The 25,121-nt window shown below is 44.7% G+C and overlaps 1 protein-coding gene across 1 annotated transcript in view; it reads right to left on the bottom strand.

Annotated features, from left to right (window-relative positions):
- LOC102219775 (metabotropic glutamate receptor 7-like) overlaps window positions 1–25,121 on the bottom strand; it is a 70,870-nt gene that overhangs the window by 29,701 nt on the left and 16,048 nt on the right. The window contains exon 2 of the mRNA XM_005811403.3: window positions 12,134–12,350. Coding sequence (XP_005811460.2) covers window positions 12,134–12,350 — 217 coding nt within the window. The remainder of the gene's footprint in view (window positions 1–12,133; window positions 12,351–25,121) is intronic.

The raw sequence follows: 25,121 nt of genomic DNA, 5'->3' as shown, positions 1-25,121 counted from the left end.
TACAGAGTAATAAGCCTCATAATTTAATTTAACAGCGTGAAAATAGTGAAATAATAAACATAAACTACACATCGCTGTGCCATCTACAATACAGGAGGAAATACTGGAGTGTGAATGAGAGTTGATTCTGATCTGTACCAACTCCTGCCTGGTTTCTACCTGAAACTGGAATATTTTAAGTTTTAGTCTGTTTTCCCTCCTTCAGTCCAGTCGACCCGGTTCTACTGGAACCAGAACATCTGCTCCACCTCCAGCTGCTGTGGTTCTCTGAGTCAAACCAACCTGTTCCCCTCCTGACCTGTGGGGGCGCTGCACCAAGAACCACTGAATGAAACGACACAAAAACCTCTGAAGACGCTGAGAGCAACTTCCTTCTTCACCAGATGGAAACAAGATGGAGGCGTCAGATTTTAGCGGTTGGAGGATTTCTATTTAGTCTTTGCCTAAAGACCAGGAGCCATTCCTGCTGCTAGCGCTAGGCTAGCATGTTAGCTTTGGTTGTATTTACCCAGAATGCCCTGCTCTGTAGTCCACTTCCTGCTTTTGGAGCGGCCTCTGGTCCGTTTGGCGTTCAAATTCAAACCGAACCAGAGTTCAGTTCAACTGAACCCAGACTGAGGTTTGGAGGACCAGAGGTCAGAGATCAATTAGCGTTCACACCTCACCAACCGAACCGGAGTTTCTAGACAGACGGACCGGAGTCGGGTGAAAGCGGACTGATGGAGTCCTGCTGCTGGCCTCTCCTCTCTGACTCTTTCTGTTGTGATCATGAAGATTTGATCTCCTCAGCAGGAGCAGCAATAGGAGCTCAAGCTGTTGAGTTTTAATCAGTCAGGAATCCAGAGGAAACGACAGAAATCCCTGACAGGTGTGATTATCTTCAGCTTCCCATCAGAGGAAACAGGAACACGTTGTTCTCTGACGGACAGATGATGGAGGATGATGAAGAGCTCAGTGTCAGAAGAGGATCCAAGGCTTTTCTGCACAGATTCATGCAGACGCTCTGCTGCAGGTTCTGATCCGGCCGTTGTTCTCTTGCTGGTGCTTGAACTGGGAGCTCTGGTCATCATGATGACAGCTGGTTCTGTGTGTTTGGCTCTCAGTCCTGGACCCATCTGATCCCTTCTGACTCAATCTGCCCTCCAGGTCCTGGATCAGGTCACGACCTACAGGGAGACGAAGCCCCCAAACCAAAACGTCCCTCCTGCTGCGATACGGCTGGGGCTAATGCTAACCTGCTGCAGCTTGTTTATGGTGCTACTGGGAAAATCTCACTGGGATCAGATGCACTGGGATCCTCCAAGTCTCAGACCGACCAAACCTACCAAGACATATGTATTGATGATGAGGAGGTGAAGAAGACTGACTCAGTTTCCCAGGATGTGCAGGATGAGCTGCAGTTCATAGAGGAGGTTTCTGTGTTTCTGCAGCAGCAGGACGTGGAGGATGTCAGCGCTGGCTGCTGCAGAAACGCGTGGTGAGCTTCTGGCTTGTCGCAGCATCCTGACGAGGTCGGCGAATTGAGCTTCATCCTGATGATGATGTGGGAGGATGACTGAGAGGAGGTTCTGCTCAGAGCGAGGTGAAGGAAGGTGGAAACACTTGGAGCAGCTGGAAGCAGAACAGAGGCGGCTGCTCAGTCAGAAGACGTCTCCAGCTGAGCGCTGGGATGTGGGAGTGAACGGAGGAAGACATTCTTTCAGCACGCATGGAAATGAGCTCCTCTCAGCTCCGCTCCGTCCTGCTTGGCGCCTCGGCCCCAGCATTTCACAGTTCAGCCTCATGGAAGCTCGTTATGACACAGCAGAAGGTCTTCGCACTGACAAAGAGGATCTGATGAGTGTTTGATGGCAGCCAGCAGCTAAAAATAAAGCCTCTGGAGTTGTTTTCATTTCAGATTAAAGGATGATTCCGCTTGAATTCAGCCTGATTTATCTCCACAGAGAGTCTGTTTTCCCTGCGTGTCTCTGAAAGCCTGCAGTGCAACACGCCACAGCCTGCAGGATCTCCATATGGACAGAAACCCAGGAATTATCCACATCCAACCTGCAGGCTGGCATCAGAAACGACTTTCTCCCACTTCTGCTCGAGAACAAAGGGAGAAAAAGGAAAAAGAGAAACTGAGCTGAAGCTGGGAGGATTATTTTTCCTGAACGTTTCAGTCTGACAGATGAGTGACTGTTTAATCATCCAAACACAAATAATAACTTCTAATGTATGGAAACTGTTGCTGCGCCTCCTTCCTGCTCCACTAAACGCCTTTGTTACGAATATTAGAATAGCTGCAATAGTAAACATACAACCAGGGAGAAAATTTATGTTTCATGAGTTTTTAAATATACAGCCACCTAATCCTAATCCAGATTAGAACACGTTACGATGCATCGGCGTTTGGAAAAGTGGGAAGAAAAGTCAGAGTCAAAACTATGGAGCCAAACTGGGGGCATAAAGATTGTAAAAATAAAAAAAAACTTTAATCTGAAAAGTAATTTTTTTTTTTTCAGTTTTATCTGAACAAACTTTTTGGAACTAATTTAGCTCCATACACCATCAGCAATGACCTCAGAGAGGCAACCATCAATCTGGGAAAGGTCAAAGGTCATCTCCAAACCGTTGGAAGTTCATCATCCTGTCAGATGATGAAGGTCAGAGGTCACAGTGTGAAGCTCAAGAGCGCCATCTAAAACTCTACAGGCCTCAGTCAGAAGGTTAAAGGTTAAAGGTCATAACACTGAGCCAGTGTGGTCGTCCGGTTCTGAAGAACCCATCCGGTCCTGGTGAACCCGTCCGGTTCTGGTGAACCCGTCCAGTCCTGGTGGACCCGTCCGGCTGCCTCCTTTGATCCAGCGGGTTTCATCCCGGCTGCAGGCTAACGGCGGCTAATTGGATCAACATAATAGCTGCAATTATTTGTGACTTAATTATTTCTAATCCATGGGAGGAAATTAGAGGCGCTGGATGAGGCAGGCAGTGAGCAGCAAGGGAGACAGATGGTTTCTGTGTTGCACAGCGGGACCACGACCTCGGGGTCACGCTGGGTCGCCATGGCAACGCTCACCTGTTGTATCAGGAACAGGCCCAGGTTTTTACAAATAACCAGGTAAGGTGAATGTTTCCGGTACCAGACCGGTCCTCTGGTTCTGGTAGGTCCAGTGGTTCTGTAATGGTTCGGGTCAGACCAGAACCAGAGGAAAACCTTGTGCAGGTGGAACATCCAGAGATGTTTTATTCAGTTAAATTCAATTCAGTTTGTTAAAACTGAGCCAATTATTAACAGGATCTGAAACAGATCAGCTTCAGAGAATAATGGAGGCAGAAATGGAGTCAAGGTGGGTCCATCTGAGACCAAGACTAGAACCAGGTCCAAGACCCATACCAGAACCGAGACCAAGACCAAGACCAGGTCCAAGACCCTCCACGAACAAGACTAATGACCCTTCACAATAAAGCGTAAACATCACTTTGCACAGTGATGGAAAATGTCAGCAGTCGCACCATGAGTCCATCCTGGCTGCCTGCTGTCATCCTGAGGCTTCGGTTTCTCCCCACACGGTTTCCTCGGTCTGTCTGTCTCCTGTTTAGACGTCCAGCGGGCCGGACTGGAGCTGGAGGTTCCTTTGGGTTCTGAGGCCGGAGCGGCGGAGGCTGGTTCTGCCGCAGCCTGCGGAGCGTCAGGGTGATGGATCGGCTCATATGTGATGTTATGACTGTGATGTCGGCGCGGAGCGGCAGCTGATGGATGAGCTCATCGCCAGCGCCTGCATGTCGGCGGCTCTTTTTAATGTTTTAATGCACTCAGATGGGAAAACACAGAGGAGTCCCCGCATGACAGCAGCTCCATCAGTTATTGATTTTGTCGGATGATCAAACATAATCTCTGCGTTTCTGTTCCCGTGTCGCGCTCCGAGGCGTGACACTCTGCAGAACAAACGCAGCAACGATGCTAAACCTAATAGAACAGGATTTTCTGTCGTTCCCAGCAGGTTGCTGCTCCGTTTCACTGGAAAACCTGTCAACCAGGAGAAGTTCCCCCCAGATAAACGCCGTATCACATCCATTACTCCCAGTTACACTCCCATGGCTCCCATTTACAGCTCCCCGGCGTGTCAGGAGGCAGAATGCTGATTTCAGACACATTTTCTGCTCTTATCGCTTCTTTCCAGCTGATGTAGAGCAGCTGTTGATTTGACAGGAAGGGTTCCAGCGTCGCGCCGACTGGGAGAGTTTTTAACTGGAAGCACTGGAGATAAAATGCTCTCTGCAGGTCAAAGAGTCGAGCCTGCTGACGCTGTAATCATCTCCTTACACCGCAGCCAGCATTCAGAACACGAGCTGCGTCACAAAGGTCTGACTAACGTCTGCATGGAAGAGTGGTGCAACATCTCAGTGGTTTCACAGAAAACTCTCATTATGTTCTTCAAAACGATGAAGAGCCACACGCCAAGGCAGTTTGCTCTTTCCCCTCCGTCTCATTCATGATGCCTGGAGCCAAGAAAACACGAGGCACACGCCAACCCACCGCCGAGAGCCGGGAACAGATGCCAGGATCCAACGACACCAAAACCAGGACAGAAAACCTCCATTTACACTTCAATAAAAACACTCTGGTAACAATAAAGCCTCCAGAGTAAAACAAAGACACTCAAAAACAACTAAAACTATTCATAAAGCTGCCTGAAATACCCCAGAGTCACACAGAACCCATTTACCATCCTGGTTTATATCCACGCAGGTAATAAACTCCACAGACGTTTTGACCTTCTGTCTTTAACTTAACAGCTCCAGATGCTAAGCTAACATAGCATCATCGACTTGCTGATTTAATTTCCCTTTGGCATCAATAAAGTATTTTTTATTTTGAATTTTATACACTATGCAGACGCTTCATGTGCGCTGATGCAGATTCTCTCACCTCAGCATGCCAGATGCTGACAGCATGACCTACTTTCTGAATAATTTGGTTAATTTTCTCACCACTTGGGGGCGCTCAGAGCATTGAGCTCAATCTTCAGAGGGTCAGAAAATAATTAGTGAAAGAACTGGATTAAAAATTTAATTGAGTTTATTACAGGGTCTGTAATTAATCAATTAAGCAACGTCTTCAATTCAAAAACATATGAGCTCAAATATATTTACAGTTTTTAATCTGTTCTTCAGGTTCTTTAACCATCAGATTGGAGCAAAGTGTTTTTCTATCCATTCACTTTTCCAGAGTTTCTCTGATCTTCTTTAGAAATCTGGACGCTGACATTAGCATTAGCTGCTACATGTTTAGCACTGAGATGCTATTTTAGGCTAGCATAGCTTCACTCAAAGGCTAACTCGTTGTAGCACAACTAGAACGCGACAATCAAATCGTTTAGAAGCAGAAATTAAAACCCAGTGTGCTGAAAAAGCCACTTTGTTCGTCTATGGCTGCTGTTAGCGGATGTAGCTGTGCGTCAGCTTTACAGGCAAACCAGAAACAAGCAAACAGAAAGGTTCCAGCTCGAACTTTTGTCTGTTTAAAATAACAAAAAAGGGATTAATTGTGTTAAAAAAATTTAACACTCCAGTCAGAATAAACTGGAGATGTGAAACTCAGCAGAGCTTCGGCATCAGAGCAACATGACAGGAACAGATTGGCAGCAGCTCAAACTGAAGGTCAGAGGATCTGCTACCAGGCTGCAGGTTCGTCGTCTCATTCAGAGAAAAATTGGTGGCATCATTCAGGAGCTGGCAGATTTTTAATGTTTTCCTCTTCATCACATCATCACAATTCAGCTACCAGAGGCTTTAAATCAAACTTATCGACTCTACATGAAGGACTTTGCTTTACTTCAGAGCTCCAGTAACTGGACCTGGACAGCCGGTGTTCAGGAACTGTTCGTACACCAGGAGGTTGAATTCCTTCTCCTCTTTTTGAACTCAAACAGCTTCAGTGTCTGGAGGTTGTAGATCTACAGGATCCTCACCTGGAACAGAGCTAGAGCCACCAGATGCTGCTGGATGTTTGGTTTTTAGGAGGGCATCTGAAAGCAGGCGTGTTTTAAAGTGAAGCAGCAGCTGCAGCTCACATGAAGCGGCCAAATGAAATATTCATGCTGCCTGCAGGACGCCATTAAACGTCTCAACACCCTGAGATTCTGCAGGACGAGCTGCAGCTGCAGCAGCAGCAGCTAACGGCTGAAGCTAACGGCCGGATTACAGGAACAGAGTCGGAAACGGAGTTTAGGATGAACCATGTCAGAATGTCTTCAGAGAACCACTTTCGTCTCCTACTACTCTCCAATTAGCATTACTTCCTGTTACTTCCTGTTACCTTTGTGTTTTTTCTGCGTAGCAGCAGGCGTTCTGATTGGCTGTGGTTCTGATCTCCTCGTCGTTCTTCCTCTCCTGAGAACAGGAAGTTCTCCTTCTCTGTCTCTCTCTTCTCAAACCTCCATGGCTGCTGGTACCGAACCCGGTTCTGGCTCTGATTCTGCTGGAGGTTCTTCCTACTTAAGGGGAGTTTTTCCTCTCCACTGTCGCCCCCTGCTGGTGAGGAGGACTGAATGCTGCAAGCTGATGCATTAGCTGATAACTAGAATTAATGGGAATATACTTGAACTGAAATGGTTTGTTTTGCAGATTTCCTCCAGATGACATTTGTTGTGAAATATGGAAAAAAATCAGGCAGAATCAGCAGCCGCTCCCCGTCAGGAGGGAATCTGTTTGTTAACGTTTAGTTTCAGGGAAAAAACTTTGTTCTGTCTTTTGTTAATTTTAACCTCCAGTTTTTTGTGGCTCTCACCATAAAACTGAGTCATTTATCAGAATTTATCGGCTTTTCCAGGCTGACCGTTGCACATCGATGCTCGTTTGCTGTGTTTGTGGCGCAGCTTCAGACCCCAGAGTAAAAACCAACATGAACTCATAATTAAATAGAAACCTGGGAATATCCATAAAGAACTTTTATGACTTTATGGCCCCGGAGCGCCGCCCGGCCGGCAGAATCAGAGTTGCTGCTTTGGCAAAAATGAAAATCGGACACATTTTTAGCTTTTTTTCCGTCAGTCTGTGATACTGTAACAGTCTGACGCTGCAGACGCAAACATTTGAATTTAAATCAACCTGCGGCTGAGGCCTGTGCTGAAGAAGCAAACAGGACAATGAGAAGCTGCCGGTTCCTCCTTCAGGGCCACTCAGCACTTTGGTGGATGGAGAGCAGCTTCCTGTCCTGCTGATTCAGAGGAAAACGGGTCAGCGCCGACTCCGTCAGGTCGCTCCTGTAATTCCTCTGCTGGTCCATTACTGAGACTGACTGGAAACCAGTTTACATGACAGTTTGCTGCTGGACTGGTTTATTCTGAGGACAGTGAAAACCTTCAGTGTTTCAGATCAAATCAATTTAATTCTTCAGTAAAATACAAAAAGTTGCTTTAAAGTGATGATTTCATTCATGAGCAGAGAAAAACCGATCCAGACCAAAGCGTCCAATAAACCGAGTCGGTTTGTTCATTTCAGAAGGTCAGAGGAAACTACGGAAACTACGGAAACTACGGCGTCTCTAACCGCGTTTCTGACGGTGGAGCTGCCAAAGAGTCGGCGGCTCAGCAGGAGAATCAGTCAGACAAACGGACGAGTTGGTGGCCAAACCTGGGCGTCCTACGCACCGCACTGCACCCAGCCTGCCACCAGGGGGAACCAAAACAGGAGGAACCATCAGGAGGTCTTACTTTGATGGTGTCTGATTTATCTCGCTCTCCAGTCCAGACGGATTCTGGTCTCCTACACAATAAAACATTTCAACAGGCAGAGACGCAACTAAACTCTGAAACTGAGCAGGAGACTGTTAAGAAAGAGGATCAATTAATTGCTAGCTTTGGACAAAACGTTTGGCTCTTTTCCTCTTTTCTCCTCGAGTCCTTGGCGAGTGCAGCGACCGCGTGCTGCTAAAACGAAACAACAACAAAGCGTGTTGACGTCACAGATCACAGAGTTTAATTCCATACCAAGCAATGAACAACAAAACTGCAGAGGAACAGAGATATGCATTTTCTCATAAAAATAAAAACACACACAAGGGGTAGACAGACAAACACAGAGACAGACAAAGGCGCCCACGTGGAGAAAAGATGAAAAAACTCTCCCCTCCGGTGATGACCTGAAACTATAAACCAAAAGGGTGTTTCTCTATTTAATATATGCAAAGAAGGCGTTCTGCTCTTCGACCAATTAGAACTCCCTCAGGCCCCCAAAGAAAGTTGGGACTTCCTGATTTATAGCAAAGGTGTCTGTTTTTTATCTAAGCAGAGGGCGGACTACCCCGTGGTCATCTCTGCCTGATACGGAAGATCCCTGGCGCCAAACGTCCTAAGATGAGATTTCACAGACACCTGCGTAGCCCCCACTCCCATTGGAATGCAAATTTATTGCTCTGTTGTGTCAATAGGGAAGAAAAGGCCCTGCTTCCCCCATGCTCCACAGAAAACTGTTCCAAATAAAGTGTTGGCTATCCCTTTACACATGTCGTAAGATTAAGTGTATTTTAGCATTAAATAATCATTTTCCTTAGCAAGACTGAAGACCAGCAAGAGAGTCAGGCTGTGCTAGCAACCACTGAAAAGCCCAGAGGGTTCCCAAACATGAAGGGTTCCCAAACATGAAGGGTTCCCAACACGAGGCGCTGCGAATGGGAAGTTTCACTGAAATTAAATGAACTTTGATTACCGGTTCTACTGACATTCCCATTAAATCAGAGCAACAGATCCACCGTGCAACAGGTGTGTGTGTGTGTGTGTTATCTGAATAACAGGTCCACACGACAGTGAAGAAATGTAAAACTGGGTCTAATCTGCGGTTCTGATTCTGATGCCTCTGATTCTGATGAGGCGGTCCGCTGACCCAGACAACCAGAACCAGAATTTTTTTGGCTCAGAACCGGCTGACTGAAACATTTCTGCTGAACCTTTGAAACCGTCCCAGTTCCTCCAGTTTGATTACAGTTTCTTCTGACATTTCCATTAAACGGAGCGCTGCGGCTGAGGGACCGCTGAACTTCATTTAATCCAATCCAGTTTAAAGCTGCCACAGATCAATGCTCGGCGGCTGAGCCGGGTGCAGGCGCCGGCCCGCCGTTCGGTGCTGCTGGATCTGTGGGGCGTCCTCCGCGCTCCTGGCACCGCCGCGTCCTTTCATAATCCTCTAAAAACTCCTGCACGCAAATGTCAGGATGCCTCCTGACCGCTGAGCTGCAGAGAGTCATCAGATTGCTGGAAATGTCAGCGAGATTATTCAGAGAGCAATCAACAACACCGGGAGCTCTAATTAATTCAAGCTTTCAAGCTTCTGTGAGTCAACAGTTTGATCTGCGGCGCGTTTTGGAGCAAAGCGCGTTTTGTTTCGGCGTTCAGATCGCTGCGGCGTCCAAACGCTCCGACTCCACTGAGACCCAAAAAACTTCTGCTGATTCTCAGCAAAATCAGAATTTCTCTCTGTAAAGCCGAGAACTAAACGTTAATATGTTTCATCCCTGTTTTAAAATGTCACTATTCGCTCTGATTTCGTTCTAATTCTGCCACATATTCTCATTTTTCATGTTTAGACTCTTTGGTTTGTTACATGACATCTGGCTGCTGGTGGAAACCAAACATGAAGAGGAAATCTGTGTCTGTATAACTATAAATAAATAGAAGAACAACTCCAAAATATTTCTTAGCTTCAAACAGAAATAAGACACTGTACTGTACAGGACACATGTAGCCAAAAAGCATCATGTCTGGTAGTTAGCAACCAAATATTTAGCTTAGAAACTAGAAGTTTAGCTCCAGTAATGAGTAACTATTTGGCTCCAGAAAAAGTATTCAGATCTGAACTAGCTAAATATTTACTTTGTAATCTAGCTAGCTCAGACCTAAAAGTTCAGCTAATATGCAAATTCACTTGGAAATAAGCGAGATTGGACTATCAAAATAAAAGCTGGGTCTCTAGAACTTCTATTCGGTGAGACTGAACGTTGCTAAACGTCTGGATTGCCGTTCAAACGGCTCATCCTTTGTTTTCAGTTTAAATGTTGGACAAAAAGGGAAAAGAAACAAAATGAAGCGATTCGACAGCAGGAATTTAGAAAGTTATGAAGACTCAGCTTTTATTTTGGTAGTCCACTTCCGATATTAGCAAGTGAATTAGCATGTTAGCTAAATATTTAGCTCAAAGTTAAATATTACGTTTGAAGCAAATTTTTTTGGCTCAGAACATTTAGCCTAGAGCTAAATACTTAGCTTGTCACCCCAATATTTAGCTCGCTAAATAAATAGTTAGTTTGAAACTAAATAGTTAGTTTGAAACTGTGGCAGTTGCAAAAGAAAAAGCAGAGTAAATAAGATTTTGAAAAACGCTACACACATTTCTTTTCTAACAGCAGGCTAAAATTTAAAACCCAAATTATTGCAGTTAACTTCTTAATGTGTAACTTTACAAACACTGTTAGCGGGTCCAGACAGACCGTTAGCTGAGCTCAGGCTCTGGTTCTGTTAGCGGGTCCACAGAGACCGTTAGCTGAGCTCAGGCTCTGGTTCTGTTAGCGGGTCCAGACAGACCGTTAGCTGAGCTCAGGCTCTGGTTCTGTTAGCGGGTCCAGAGAGACCGTTAGCTGAGCTCAGGCTCTGGTTCTATTAGCGGGTCCAGATCCTGATGTCTGAAAGCAAACGGAGCCGTGTGAAAGTGCCTGGCTGCAGCGTTGCCATGGCAACAGGAGTGCTGGTACCAGCAGCTGCTGCAGCAGGGACACTGGTCACAGTTGGTAGCGTTAAATCTTCATTAATCTGCTGCTTGTTTTTCTGTGAATAAATAAATAAAATCCAGAATTTACTCATGAAGATGAGTTCACAGATTTAATAATGTCATAAATCAACCCGAGGCACAGAAACAGGAAGTTAGTCTCCATCAAGGACTTCAGCAAACAGGCCAGTTCTTCACTGCATTCAGTCGTTCACAACCAGTGAGCGACTGGAGAGCAGCCAGAGCTGCACTGGGGAACCGGCTGTCCTGAGCTTCAGGTCACAACACCTGATCAGAAAACATTTCCAGAGGAAGTCGAAGGTGGAGGCCGGACTCTTCAGCTGATCACTCTGACATGAGTTCCTGTTTCTGAGGAGTGAAGGAGTGAACCACACGTTCACAACAAGCGAAAACCTTCTGTAGATTATCCAGGTCCAACAGAATAAAAACTAAAGATCCTGAAAGTCAGCAGAACGTCACATAAACAGACTTCATCTCTGCTGCTCAAAGTAAATCATTTGTTTCGATCATTTTTGATGATTTTTATTTGTTCACAGCAGTTTGTTGTTGGAACATAAATGATTTGCCACATTTTCTTGTAGTTTCTGTATCTGCGTTTCCATGGACCAGATAATTGCACAATTTGACATAGAAACACGCTAATTAAGAAAAAACGCATTTGCTAAAACGTTTTGGCGCTACGATGAGGTGATTTTTTTATTTGCCTAATAGAAATAGATTTATTTTGGAAAAGTCCAATGGAAACATGAGTCACATGATCAACAACCGGAGGTTACCACTGACAAAAACCATGAAGAAGACAACAGGAAGTAGTTGGAGGATAATGTTTTTAAAGTGACGGTATTATGCAAATATTTAAAAGTAAAACAGTAAAACACCTTCATGACAAATATAACCACAAGCTGATCTGGAAATGCACAAATGGCCGCCGATCTGAGCCGGGGAGACTATCGAACAGCCCCTCATGACAGGAGCTGCTTCTCTGGTAAAAACGTTAAAGGGTTAACAGAGGAGCCATGTTGGCATGACTTCCTGGAGGCGGAGCTTCAGAAAGAGCAGGAGTTTTTAAAGAGACAGAGGCCCAATTTCAAGACATTAAATTAAAAGTCAAATTTAATTAAGTCATGTTTGCTATTTATGACAACTGAAGGTAACAAAGCTACTATACCATAATAAAATGATACTATGTGTTTGGTAAACCTGCCCCTTTAACAACTCACCACATAAGGTTTGGAGGTGTGCTGGTAAAAATCACACTTTGTATCTTCAGCTCATGTAACAATGTCTCAGTAAGATCAGTCCTGATAGAAACGGAGCGCCACCATGAACCAGCAGGTTCTGGTTTCAGAACCAGACCCGGACTCCGTCTCACCTGCCTCTCTGGAGAGCTGCATGAAGGCCTCCACCCCCTTCTCGCCGTAGCTGCCCTCCGACGCCACCGTGGAGACGTAGTTCCAGCCCATGGCCTTAACGATGTCCACCATGGCCTGCGCCTGGAAGCTGTCTGGAGGAACCACGCGCGAGAAGAAGTCGTAGCGGCGGTCGTCGCTCAGCTCCGGGGCCGTGGATGCGTAGCTGATCTGAGGGATCTGAAAGGAAAGAGCGGAGGAGAACGAGTCAGAAGGAAAAATGTTCAGCTGGAACTTTATCTGACGAGAAAATCCAAACCTACACCATTATGTCAACAGATTTAGCAAATTCAAACTAAAGGCTGAAAGGAAGCGTTTGCTTTAATCCAACTCCAATCCGTATGCCTAGAAACTCCGGTCTGGTTGGTGAGGTGTGAACGCTAATTGACCTCTGACCTCTGGTCCTCCAAACCTCGGTCTGGGTTCGGTTGAAGTGAACTCTGATTCAGTTTGAATGTGAACGCCAAGCGGACCGGAGACTGCTCCAAAAGCAGGAAGTGGACTACAGCGCAGGGCATTCTGGGTAAATACAGCCAAAGCTAACGTGCTAGCCTAGCGCTAGCAGCAGAAATGGCTCCTGGTCTTTAGCCAAAGACTAAAGAGAAATCCTCCAACACTAAAATCTGACGCCTCCATCTTGTTTCCATCTGGTGAAGAAGGAAGTTGCTCTCAGTGTCTTCAGTGGTTCTTGGTACAGCGCCCCCACAGGCCAGGAGGGGAACAGGTTGGTTTGACTCAGAGAACCACAGCAGCTGGAGGTGGAGCAGACGATGGAGTTCTGGTTCCAGTAGAACCTGGTCGACTGGACCAAGAGGAGGAAAACATCCAGAGTGTCTGGACTAAACAGATGGTTGTGAGTTTTTAACCAATCAGAAGCTCAGACCCAGAACATCTGTTTTGTGGAACCTGAACTGGATCCAGTTTTGGACCAGTAACTCAGAACCTGATCTTTTGGACCTTCCTGGACTCTCTTGGTCGATCCAGGTGTTCGTCATCCTCATCCTTTGAACTGCTGAACTAATTACATTTTTTAAGATTTGAAGTTTTCATTTCCTCGACTCGTTCCCAGTCTGCTGTGTTCGGTTTGGACCCCAGCAGACCGAACTGGTTCTGGTTTGTCTCCACTGAGCTGAACTGGTTGGACCTTTTTAAGGACCTGCGTCCTTTAGGGTCTTCTGGTCGTTTTACTCTGATTAAACCTGCGGTGTGTTTGCTGGGAAATTTCTGACAGGTTTCTGGAAGAAAATCAAAAACATGAAGAAGAAAAAGCGGTGAATGCTGGAGAATGAGTTTGACCCGGCTGAGAGCGGACCCGGTCGCAGTAATTACACAAGACCTGTGATAGGTCGGAGGATTATTCAGTCCGTTCCCAGGAAGTTCTTGATGGAAGGAAATGAACTCCATTCTTCAGGAAAGGTTTGGAGAAACTCTGTTTTCCAGTTGATTTTCCTCTAATTAGCCTCTGATCCCTGCAGAGTCGCGCTGACGTTTGCCGGATTAAAGGTTCTGCTAATTCCAATAAGGTCAAAGGTCAGGTCACTGTAAAGAGTTATTTGGACCTTGTGGCTCAAACACACTGCATGTGTTTTACTGCAGCAAACAACAAGCAGCTTTCATAATATGAAGCAAAACCTTCATATTATGGGATGTTTTGCTGTTTTTACAAAAAAAACTAAATTCATTCAAACCTTTTCATTATTGTGACCTTTCATAGGTCAATAATTGTAGATATTTTTATTTAAAAAATGATCTAATAATAATGTTAAGTTATTATAATTCATTTTCATTCAATTATATATTTTCTATAATTTATTATCTATAACATATAATCCAATTACATAGATTTTAGATCATATATAATAATTCAATTTATTAAAAGTTCAAATATATTATTTTTTTTATTGTATCTTTTCAGTTTCACATATAGTTAAACTTTTAACAAATATTTTTATATGTTTGCAAAAATGTTCCGAAAGATTTTTGTGAGAAATGTTGCATTATATATGTTTTATTTTTCGTTTCAGTATCATTTTAAAGTGTAATTTATTGTAATTCATGGTTGTATAAATATCTGTATTTACATGTTATACTGTATATTTTAAAACATTTATTTTATCCAGCAAATTAAAAGCCTGTGAATCGATACTGGACATGTTTGCATGAAATATGAGATGAAAATGTTGAAGGAAGTAAAGTTCAGTAAACTGGAGGAGAACTGGTTCAGCGAACAGGAGAACTGGTTCAGGTAACAGGAAAACTGGTTCACTGAACAGGAGAACTGGTTCAGCGAACAGGAGAACTGGCGAACGGGAGAACTGGTTCAGGGAACAGGAAAACTGGTTCACTGAACAGGAGAACTGGTTCAGGGAACAGGAGAACTGGTTCAGGGAACAAGAGAACTGGTTCAGCAAACAGGAGAACTGGTTCACTGAACAGGAAAACTGGTTCACTGAACAGGAGAACTGGTTCAGGGAACAGGAGAACTGGTTCAGCGAACAAGAGAACTGGTTCAGCAAACAGGAGAACTGGTTCAGGGAACAGGAGAACTGGTTCAGGGAACAGGAGAACTGGTTTAGCAAACAGGAGAACTGGTTCAGGGAACAGGAGAACTGGTTTAGCAAACAGGAGAATTGGTTCAGCGAACAGGAGAACTGGTTCAGGGAACAGGAGAACTGGTTCAGGGAACAGGAGAACTGGTTCAGCGAACAGGAGAACTGGTTCAGGGAACAGGAGAACTGGTTCAGCGAACAAGAGAACTGGTTCAGCAAACAGGAGAACTGGTTCAGGGAACAAGAGAAGTGGTTTAGCAAACAGGAGAACTGGTTCAGCGAACAGGAGAACTGGTTCAGGGAACAGGAGAACTGGTTCAGCGAACAGGAGAACTGGTTCAGGGAACAGGAGAACTGGTTCAGGGAACTGTTTCGTCTGCAGCTCCTCCTGTTCTGCCTCGTGACTCTGTGGCCTTTAAATGTGCTGAAAATGTAATAACCTCTACCTCATGATGAGAACAACCGCAGAACCACATCCAGTTACAGAACCGGCTGTTCACAGAGTCAGACCTGGAAAAACATCCCGGATCCGGACCGGTTCCGAGCCGAATCCGGAGTTCTAAACCAGACGGATGTTGTCAAGGAAGAATTTGAGCTCTGAAGGTGAAACAGAGAAACTAATAACACTTAATTACCCTGACCCGGCTCACTGCCGCAATTACCGTTTCATTACAACCTCTCATTTTCTGCAACACACACATTAACACACACAAACGCAGACCCAGACACACACTCACACACACACACACACACACACTCGAGCGTTCATCAGCTCGCTGTTTTTCTCCTGCAGACGGAGAAATGAAGCAGAAAGCAACAAGCTCCACTTACTGACTCGCTGCTCCTGTCGGCGGTTCTGATGGATTCTACATGATGATTATCATTTTATTTGTGAAACAATGACTCCGCGCTCAGACTGCTAACGGCCCGCTGGCTCGCTCGCTCCGTCCTTTCATCCTCTAATCTTCCTCATCCGTCTCACTTTCACTCAGCCTTTATTTCTCGGCGCCGGCCCGCAGCTCCTCTGCTGACACCGATCGGGTCAAGCTGCAGCAGAGACGGACGTTTGTCCCGTTTCACGGATAAATCAGGCGGAACCAAGAGCTGCAACAGCTGATTTACAACGTCTGTGATACCAGAACCTCCTGATCGGGTCTGACTGCAGAGACGAGTCCAAAACGATCTAAAAATCCATAAAGATAAACTTTATGGAGGTAAAACCAAACAAACTAAAACTGCAGAGACAGCAGGAACTGGAGACAAACAGGAAGTAGACACAAGAGAGGCGCAGACAACATTCTTGCCTCTGAGCAGCAGCTCCTATCATGAGCTCAGCAGATGTTTGCTAACTGCTGCTGGCTAGTCTGAAGGAGCGGACTGGGTTGCCATGGAGAATCAAGGCAACACTCCAGGTTTCCTCTATAATGTCTGTTGTTTTGCAACCTGGAAACAACCAGAGCAGAAAAACCCAAACCAGCCGAGAAGGTCAGAGTAGCTGCTTTTCTCTGGACCTGGAGGAAAACACAGACGCTTACTGACCTTTGACCTTCTAAACCATTTAAATCTGGCATCACCTGAGGTTGGTCACACACACACACACACACACACACACACACACACACACACACACACACACACACACACACACACACGCACACGCACACACACACGCACACTCACTCACACACACACACACACACACCTCCACTCAACTCCTTTCACATTAAAAGCCTTTTCCCGGGTCCGGCATTAAATCAGGTCTCTTGTTGCTTCCATAATTCATCAGCCGCTCGCTCGCCCCTCTCTCTAATCTGACACTGGTAACTCATTTGTCCTACGGCCCTGAACTTCACCTGGCTGCTGAAGACGAACAGGAAGGTGAGGATGAAGGCAGAATGAAGATGAGCTCAGAGGGAGAAGATTCACAGGAAGAGGTGGGGCTGAGCTGAGCCCAGACAGGAAGTAGCAGGAAACAGGAAGTTCCTCCTGGTGGAAACAGGAAGTTCCTCCTGGCTCACAGAGCTGCTCTGTTTCTGGGTTTATCCGGCTGAGATGATGTGAAACAAGCGTAGCATCACTCATTTGTGAGCCATCCGCTCCTCCATTTGAACCTGTTTGGATTCATTTTGCTCCCATTATTTCCCTCTGAATGTCTCAGAAAAAAACAGGAAATGAACACAAAGTTTTTCTCTCAGAACCATCAAACCAGAATGAACAAGAATAAACCTGTTGCTGTTTTCAGTTTTTATCCTTTAGGGTGAAAACCAGCAGCACAGAGCTCTAATGTTTGAAGAATTAAACCTACAAAACAAACAGCTTCAGTTCTTCCAGCTGGAAACTAGAGATCAGGATGACCTCTGACCTCCAGAGCCACATAAAGCCAGTTCCAGAGTGGGCCTTCTAGCAGCTGCAGAACATTTCCAGCACCAGAGACTAAAGTTTCAGATCAGAGAAACTCATCCAGGCTTTAGTTTCTCTTTAGTGGCTCTGATTCCTGCAGCAGCGTCTTCACAGGTCTGATTGACAACCCAACGGTCCACAACGCTGCTGCTGGAGTTCTGACTAGAACCAGGAGGATAGAGACACCACCCAGTTCTACACCACCCGGTTCTACAGTCCTTCACTGGCTTCATCTAGATCGAGTTGAACATTTTCAACTTTTGAAACCAAGACATTTTCAAGGTTTTTCAAGAAATTTTCAGAGATTAATCTCAACATTTCTGAGTTTTTTTCTCATTAATTTTCCACTTCCAGAACTGAAAGAGATAGATAAAAAATTTCAGCGTTTTTGGCTGAAATTTCCCCCTCCCTTTTTTTGTTTTTTCCATCTACAATGGCCGGAGTTCGCCATCGTTCGCCCAGCTTTACTGGATGCAGCGGATCCATTCCAGCATGGAGCGGCTCTCCCAGGCCGATGTAAATGTCGGCGCCGGCCGCGATCCAGCGATAGCCGCTCCGCAGAACAATGCGGCGGCCTTCAGACGACACTGTGAGCCGCTCCCTGATGGCGCCGCAGCACAAACTGAGCCAGGCCGTGATTGGCTGCCGGACAGAGGAAGAAGAAGAAGAGAAAGCTGGCTGCGGCGTTTGTTCACGTCCTGACTCAGTTTCTCCCAGAGGTTCAGCATCAGAGCCGAACAGAGGAGAGAAACGGATCATCGGACTTCGGCTGGATCTGAGTTTTAGTTGAGAAATGGAAAATCAAAACCAAAGATCTAAAGAACAGCTTCACTTTCCGCTGTCTCCTCCTGCTACTCTCCCTTTGGCATGATTTGCTATTTTAACTGTAAACTTTTTGTTTTCTCAGTTTTTCTCCTCTCTACAGGAGCTACAGATGTTCTGATTAGCATCAGCTGACATGATGCTGCCATTTCCTGGTCCTCTTGCTGTTAACTTTTAACTTTCAGTTCTCCTGGTTCAGTTCTTCTGTTTGTTTTTGTGGCAGATGGCCGCTGGTACCTAACCAGGTTCTGGTTCTGGTTCTGGTTCTATTGGAGGTTTCTTCTTGGTAAATGGGAGTTTATTCCTCTCCACTGCTGCCCCCTGCTGGTCAGGAGGACTGAAAGCTGACAGTCAAACACTTGATGCTCTGCTAAGTTTCCTTAGATAGGAACTTTTAAACCGATTTTAAAAATAAACTCAATGAACTGACTGGTAACTGGGATCAGTGGGGGTGAATGACTGGATTGAACTGATTTATTTTTAAAGTATCGTTACAGATCTGGGTGGCGAAGTGAAGCTTCCTCCTCCGGCGTTTAACTGGCAGCATATGTCCTCCAATCAACTTCCGTAAACTGTGATTTACAGACTAATGAACGCAGATCCTCCGGAGGCCCGCCGAGGGCTCGTCACATTTACAACACCTAATGAAAGTATGATCAGCGCAGCGCGCACGGCGGCCTAGTTAAAGGAGCAACACACTCACATTGTTGACTGGGAAACATGAGGAGAGGAAACAACAGAAAGATGGAAGCATCGAATCATTTCCTCAGCAGGTCCAAAAATCACAATATTCAGCAGAAACTGACCCAGAATTCACCAGAATCATGAAGAAAATCAATTTATCGATTCAGACCTGCTGACGTTTAAACTCTGGATCCGATTCTGATCATCTAACGGAAGAAAAACGTCTTAAACAAGAGAAATGATTTTACAGAGCAAAATGACTCACTGGAGTCAGAAGTGGGTAAAATAAGCAAAAATTTAACTCTGGTATAATTTTCCATTGTTTTAAGACACACTAAAAAATTTAACTAGTTACTATCCAACTGTGATGTCATCTTAAAGGGCCACCATCATATTTTATAGCACAATCCAGTAACTATGCTTCCTTCAGTTGTCATAAAAATGCTGTATATACCAAATATATTTTAAGTGAAAGTCAAATATGACTTCAAATAAATTTAACTTCCTGAAGCTCTGATCTTCCTTCAGTTTTTCACATTAAAACACCGTTTCCCCTCAGGTAACGTTTCTCTGCCAGTGAGAAGAATCTAAAAGATGCCTTTAACAGTTAGCCATGCTAACCAGCTAGCACTTTGTCATGTGACCAAAGGAGAGGCATTTGATTGGCTAGAAGTTGTTCAACTCCATCTAGTGCTGACTTTTTTGGCTTGGGTCACCAGAACACAATCACATGGAGGTAAATTCAAAGCTTTGATGAACATAAAGTAAAAACAGAAAACAAAGTTACAAATTCAGTGTTAAATGTATAAATCCAATGTCTAAAAAAGGTCTGTCTCTACGGAGACTGTTCCAGAGAAATGGACAGAACCATCAATGGATCGATGATCCAAACTCAGACAGGAAGGTCTCTCAACTCGAGAACCGGGTCGGAAGGAACCGGAACCGGTTCGGGAGGAACCGGAACCCTGCTGTGACCCGGGTTCATCTTTCAGGCAGAATGCGGCCTTTTGTGCTGGACCCTGCGGCGCCTCATCAGGATTCTGCTGAACGGAGCAGGCCGGGCCTCGGCTGCGTGTTTGTAGCGCAGCATGCTAACAAGCGGCGCGCTGCAACGCTACCTGCATTTATTCAGCAATCGGTTGGGGGCCGAAGCGGACCGCCGGTTCGTTTGTGACGGGCCCCGACTTGACAAGGATACCAGGATGTTTTAATGAGCCGGGTCTCCGGGTCAGAATAGATTTCCATAATTAGATCCTGAAGAGGAAAAACGCAGGATGTGCAGAGCTTTGATTAGCATCTACTTTATATTTTCTGCACAGAGTCAGAGTTTGGGTCTGAAAGATTCTGTTCAGGAGGAACTTTAACAGACTTCAAGAATAACAGATGGAAACAGAAACGGCTTTGGTCCAGAACCAGCAGGCTGGTCTGGAGGTTCAGGTGTGATCTCCACTCAGCGGAGGAACAAAGTCTCACCTGAAACCAGAACTCCATCATCTGCTCCACCTCCAGCTGCTGTGGTTCTCTGAGTCAAACCAACCTGTTCCCCTCCTGGCCTGTGGGGGCGCTGCATCAAGAACCACTGAAGGAAACGACACAACAACCTCTGAAGACACTGAGAGCAACTTCCTTCTTCACCAGATGGAAACAAGATGGAGGCGTCAGATTTTAGCAGTTGGAGGATTTCTCTTTAGTCTTTGGCTAAAGACCAGGAGCCATTTCTGTTGCTAGCGCTAGGCTAGCATGTTAGTTTTGGTTGTATTTACCCAGAATTCCCTGCACTGTATTTCACTTCCGGCTTCTGGAGCGATCTCCGGTCCGCTTGGTGTTCACATTCAAACTGAACCAGAGTTCATTTCAACCGACCCCAGACCGAGGTTTGGAGGACCAGAGGTCAGAGGTCAATTAACGTTCACACCTCACCAACCGAACTGGACTTCCTAGGCAGACGGACTGGAGTCAGATTAAAGCGGATTGAAGAGAGCTGAATGCTAAAATCTCCTTCCTGAGGAGCTGAAGGAGTGGGCTTGACCTGCTGCTTGAGTTTTAATTAGCTCATAATTTGCAGCTTCTCACTTCTTCAGCACCTCTAAATTGATCCAGTTTGTTTCACACATCCATAAATATCTTCTCTCTCCAGGTCTGCTGCTGCTCAGCTGGTTTTTGTCTCTAGTCCCTCATGAACCACAGAGTTAGGCTGCTGCACATCTCTGCTGACACAGTTTTATTGTAGATTATTCATCTTTTTACTGCTCATATGCACACATTGTACATTTTAATTAACCTACTCAGTGACACGCACCCTTGGATCACAGTATTACATTTCTAATAACTAAGTAGCATATTTATGTTGAAATGTTGTCTTTACTGTTATTCTTTATTCTGTTTTTATATATTTTATATCCCATCTTTGTGTGAATCTACTGGCTATCACCTTTTTGCTGCTGTTGCACAGAACGTTTCCACAATGAGGGACAATAAAGGAGATTTCTAACTTTCTATTCTCTGGAACGGGTCAGAACTAGAATTTTTATTGTGAGTATTCTGCTGCTTCACAACCAGGTCCAAATGGTTCTGCTGTTCCAGAACCAGATCTAAAGCTAGAAGAGGAGCTTCCAAGATCCCCATATGTCATCCAGTTATTGGTTCCAGTATGGGAATTGATCCACTTATTGGTCCAGGCTGGATTTGGTTCCAGTCTTTGGTTGGTTAGAAATCCAAACTATCGTGTTTGGATCTGACATTTGTTTCTTCCTCACATTAATGTTAATCCGTGTTTACCTGCACTGAACACTAGAGGGCGTATTTTCTTCAGTAAATCCGTCTGTTTGGAAAAACGTTGATAAGGTCAACTTTAGAAGAACAACACTTTCCTGAAAGATTAACTGTAGCTTGAGCTTAAATTAACTGGAAAAATCTGAGATTTATTGTTTTAATCTGACTTCCATTCATTTTACTAACTGTGTTTATGGTTAACCTGGAAATTTTCCCTAACCAAAACCATTACTAGTCTATTCCTAAACTTTAGCCAAAACCTACTTCACATTTTCCCTCTAAACCAAACAAGCAGAAGTGCATTCCAGTTGAAAGAAAGTGAGGACCAGGAAAATGTCCCCACTTTCCACCATGACCTCAATTTGTGGGTCAAAGTGGTTATAATGGTTCTTTAAATGTAGTATATACAAGTACACACACACACACACGCACACACACACGCACACACACAGAGGGACTGAAAGAGAAACAACGCTGCTACAATAAGAGCAGGCAGATCTGATCCTGGTTCAGTGGTTTATGACAGTGTGTGTGTGTGTGTGTGTGTGTGCATGTGTGTGTGTGTGTGTGTGTGTGCATGTGTGTGTGTGTGCGTGTGTGTGCATGTGTGTGTGTGCATGTGTGTGTGTACTTGTGTGTGCATGTTGCTCGTGTGCATGTGTGTGTCAGGGCAACAGAAAGCAGGCCGGGTGCACAAACATGTATTTGATCTCAGCAGCCCACGAGCAATAAATTTTATATCAGGCTGAAAATGGAAATCCTGCTGAGCTGCTTCAACAGCAGCTGATCTGAATACAGACGAGGAAGAGGAGGAGGAAGAAGAGGATGAGGAAGAGGAGGGATGGCTAAGCAGCTCAATGGCTGATGGAAGAAAACTTTGGAGGGATGAGAAGATAAATGAATATCAGAAATGTTCCAGTGGGAGCGCCCTCTTCAGGCTGGCTGAGGTAATCTCCCGTATTCCTATTCCTCAGGCTGTTCTCACAGGGGGCAAAGGTCAAGCAGCATTTAGTTTGCATTAGGGATGTGAATCTTTGATTTGATTCAAAACGATTCTTCATGATGATTTCGGTTTAATCATCGTATTTCCCGACGTGAAGATTGAACTCGATGAAGCTCTTCATCTTAGAGTTCCCTGGAATTTGATCAAACCAAAGTGAATCTCATTCTTTGTGTTGTATCCTCTTTGTTTTGGTGATTTTAGCGCCGGCGTATGTTCAAGCGACAAAATGGCCGACGGACAGCTGATTTGTTTTATTTTTTAAAATCCATTTCAAGATTCAGATGGATTCTGAATTGCAGTAAATAAGAATCGTGAAGTGATTTTTGCTTAAGCTCCAGATGTTCAGAAACTGGTGGTTCCTTTACATCAGGACTGAAAACATTTCAGTTTGCTGCAGATTTAAATCAAAGAATCTGATTCAGAAACATTTCCTCCTCTCATTCCTTTAGGATCTGGATTTTTAACGTCTTTTTCTGTCCTGTCTGTGAGTCCTGCTCGGCCGTCAGATTGTCTTCATGTTTCTGTAACGTCCCTCGTCTTTCTGTCCGTCTCTGCAGGGCGGACGCTCAGATTGACCCGTGAAGCGTTCAGCCTCAGCAGATGTTCCTGCTGCTGCGCCGCCATGTCGGCTGTGCAGCCTCATTAGCGTTGTGTGCAGATTCACTTCTTGACTCTTATTAAAATTAAACAGGCTTTGTTGTCCGTCCCCAGGGCCGGCGGCGCTGCAGGAAATTGAATCTGTGCTTTCTGCTCTCTGCTTCTCAGCAGGCTGTTTCTCTCTTCCCTCCTCCACCTGAGACAGTCAGTGGAGGAAGAGGAGCTCACCTGGAAACCCGACTCAGCGCAGAGGAAGTCCAACTGCTTCAGTGAAATCCAGGCTCTGAATCCCGGTTTAGATTAAACTACCATGATGAGAGTCGGCGATCCTCCACAAATCCAGCTAATCCCGGCAGTAAGAGGCTGCTAGCGACTCCGTGTTTTAGTTTATTTAAAAGAGGGACAAAGTGCAAAAATATTAATGAAGAAGCTTTGCACAGATTTAGCTTAAGCTAGTTTTGTGTTTAAAAAAGTTATAATGTGACAAGAAGCTTGAAAATATGACTAAGCAATTGTTAGTCACTATTAATGATTTAACTCAAATTTAAGACTTTTTAGGAACATTATGACTGGAATTAAAGAACTGTAAATTCAACTGGAGCCAAAGGCGCAAAAAGGCTAGCTAGCAAAGGGATGTTAACAGCTAACCAGCAGCCATGACTCACAGAACGCAATGAGATGTCTGTGTGAAGAAACAGAAACAGGAAGCTAAAGGAAACAGAAACAGGAAGCTAAAGGAAACAGAAACAGGAAGCTAAAGGAAACAGAAACAGGAAGTGAACTCCCTGTTAGATTCAGGTTTAAAGCGCTAACGGCGCTCCTCAGATGTTGCCTCAGTGAAGCTGCTTTAGATAAAAATGTAAGCTGCATTTCTCTGCAGCCTTTATGAGAACAGATTTCGTCAAAGAAATAATTAATGAGTCGGCTCTTAATTGCTGACAGAAACATTAGTATAAAGCTGCTGCTGCTGTAACTTCGTCTGGAAGATAAACGACTTTTTGTTTTCCTGCTTTTAGCAAATGACTGCAGAACAGAAAGAGCTGTTTGTCTTTTATTGTCTGAGTTTTAGCATCTGCAGCCTGGGAGTCCTGGTGGAGGAAGCTTTTACTGGTGGAGCTAATAAAAGGTTAAGATGAGGAACTGAGTACAGACTCATTAGACTTTAACTATGCACCTGCTGGGCTCATCTGCAGCAGAAATGTTGGCCTACTTCGTGCTGTCAGACAGGTTCTGTCTAACTGGTTCTGTCTGAGTTTGTTTAAAGAGGAAAGTTCACACCATGGTGCAAAAAATTTACTTAAACTTACTTAAACCTCATCGGCATCATAAAAGCTTGAACATGAATTATCAGTTTTAAAGCCTCTGCAGTCTGATTCAGAAAGACTCACAGACTGGATGAAGACTTTTGCACGTTCTGCAGCTGAACTGGATACGAGTCCCAGCTGGAAGATCAGAACCAGCAGAACCTCTGGACCACAACCCTTCATTTCAACATGTCAAGTTCTGCAGAGATAAGATGCAGATATGAAGTGAGCTGGGCTGATCGATGGCTCTAACCGTTTTCAGAACCGCAGCGATCGCTCACAATGTTTCAGAGCCACAGAAAATATTAGCTCACAGGAAGCCATGATGGCGTATAAAGTATCGCTATGGTTGGTGATGTTTCCCCAACCATCATAAAAAAGAAGAAGAAGAAGAGGTGCTCAGTATTTGTACTTTATATGTTAGCATAGCTAATGGTGAAGCATAACTTAAATTTTTGACGTTGTTGTCCGACCAGAGCAGCACTTTTTAAAAAATTTTTATTAAACACTTTGAACAATTGTACAAGATCATGTTGGATGTACATACAAGAAATAAATTCTTACAGGCTTAAGGCACACATATAATTATAAGAAAATAAAAAAAGTAAAATACAAATAAATAAAACTTGTCAGACATCAAACAGAGGGAAAGCAGAACGAACAGAAACAAACAGAAAAAGACAAAGGGGCTTTAGTTGTCAAATAAATTCAGATCATTATAGAGCTGTACTTATTCCCTGCTTGTTTTTCATCAGTTTTAAGGTTCTGTAGTGATTGTCCATTACAAGGTTTTTAAAGGCTGAAAAGTCAGGTTTTCTAT

Source organism: Xiphophorus maculatus, chromosome 20 (genome assembly GCF_002775205.1).
Source record: "Xiphophorus maculatus strain JP 163 A chromosome 20, X_maculatus-5.0-male, whole genome shotgun sequence".
Classification (NCBI taxonomy): Eukaryota; Metazoa; Chordata; class Actinopteri; order Cyprinodontiformes; family Poeciliidae; genus Xiphophorus; species Xiphophorus maculatus.
This window is presented reverse-complemented; position numbering and strand designations above follow the sequence as displayed.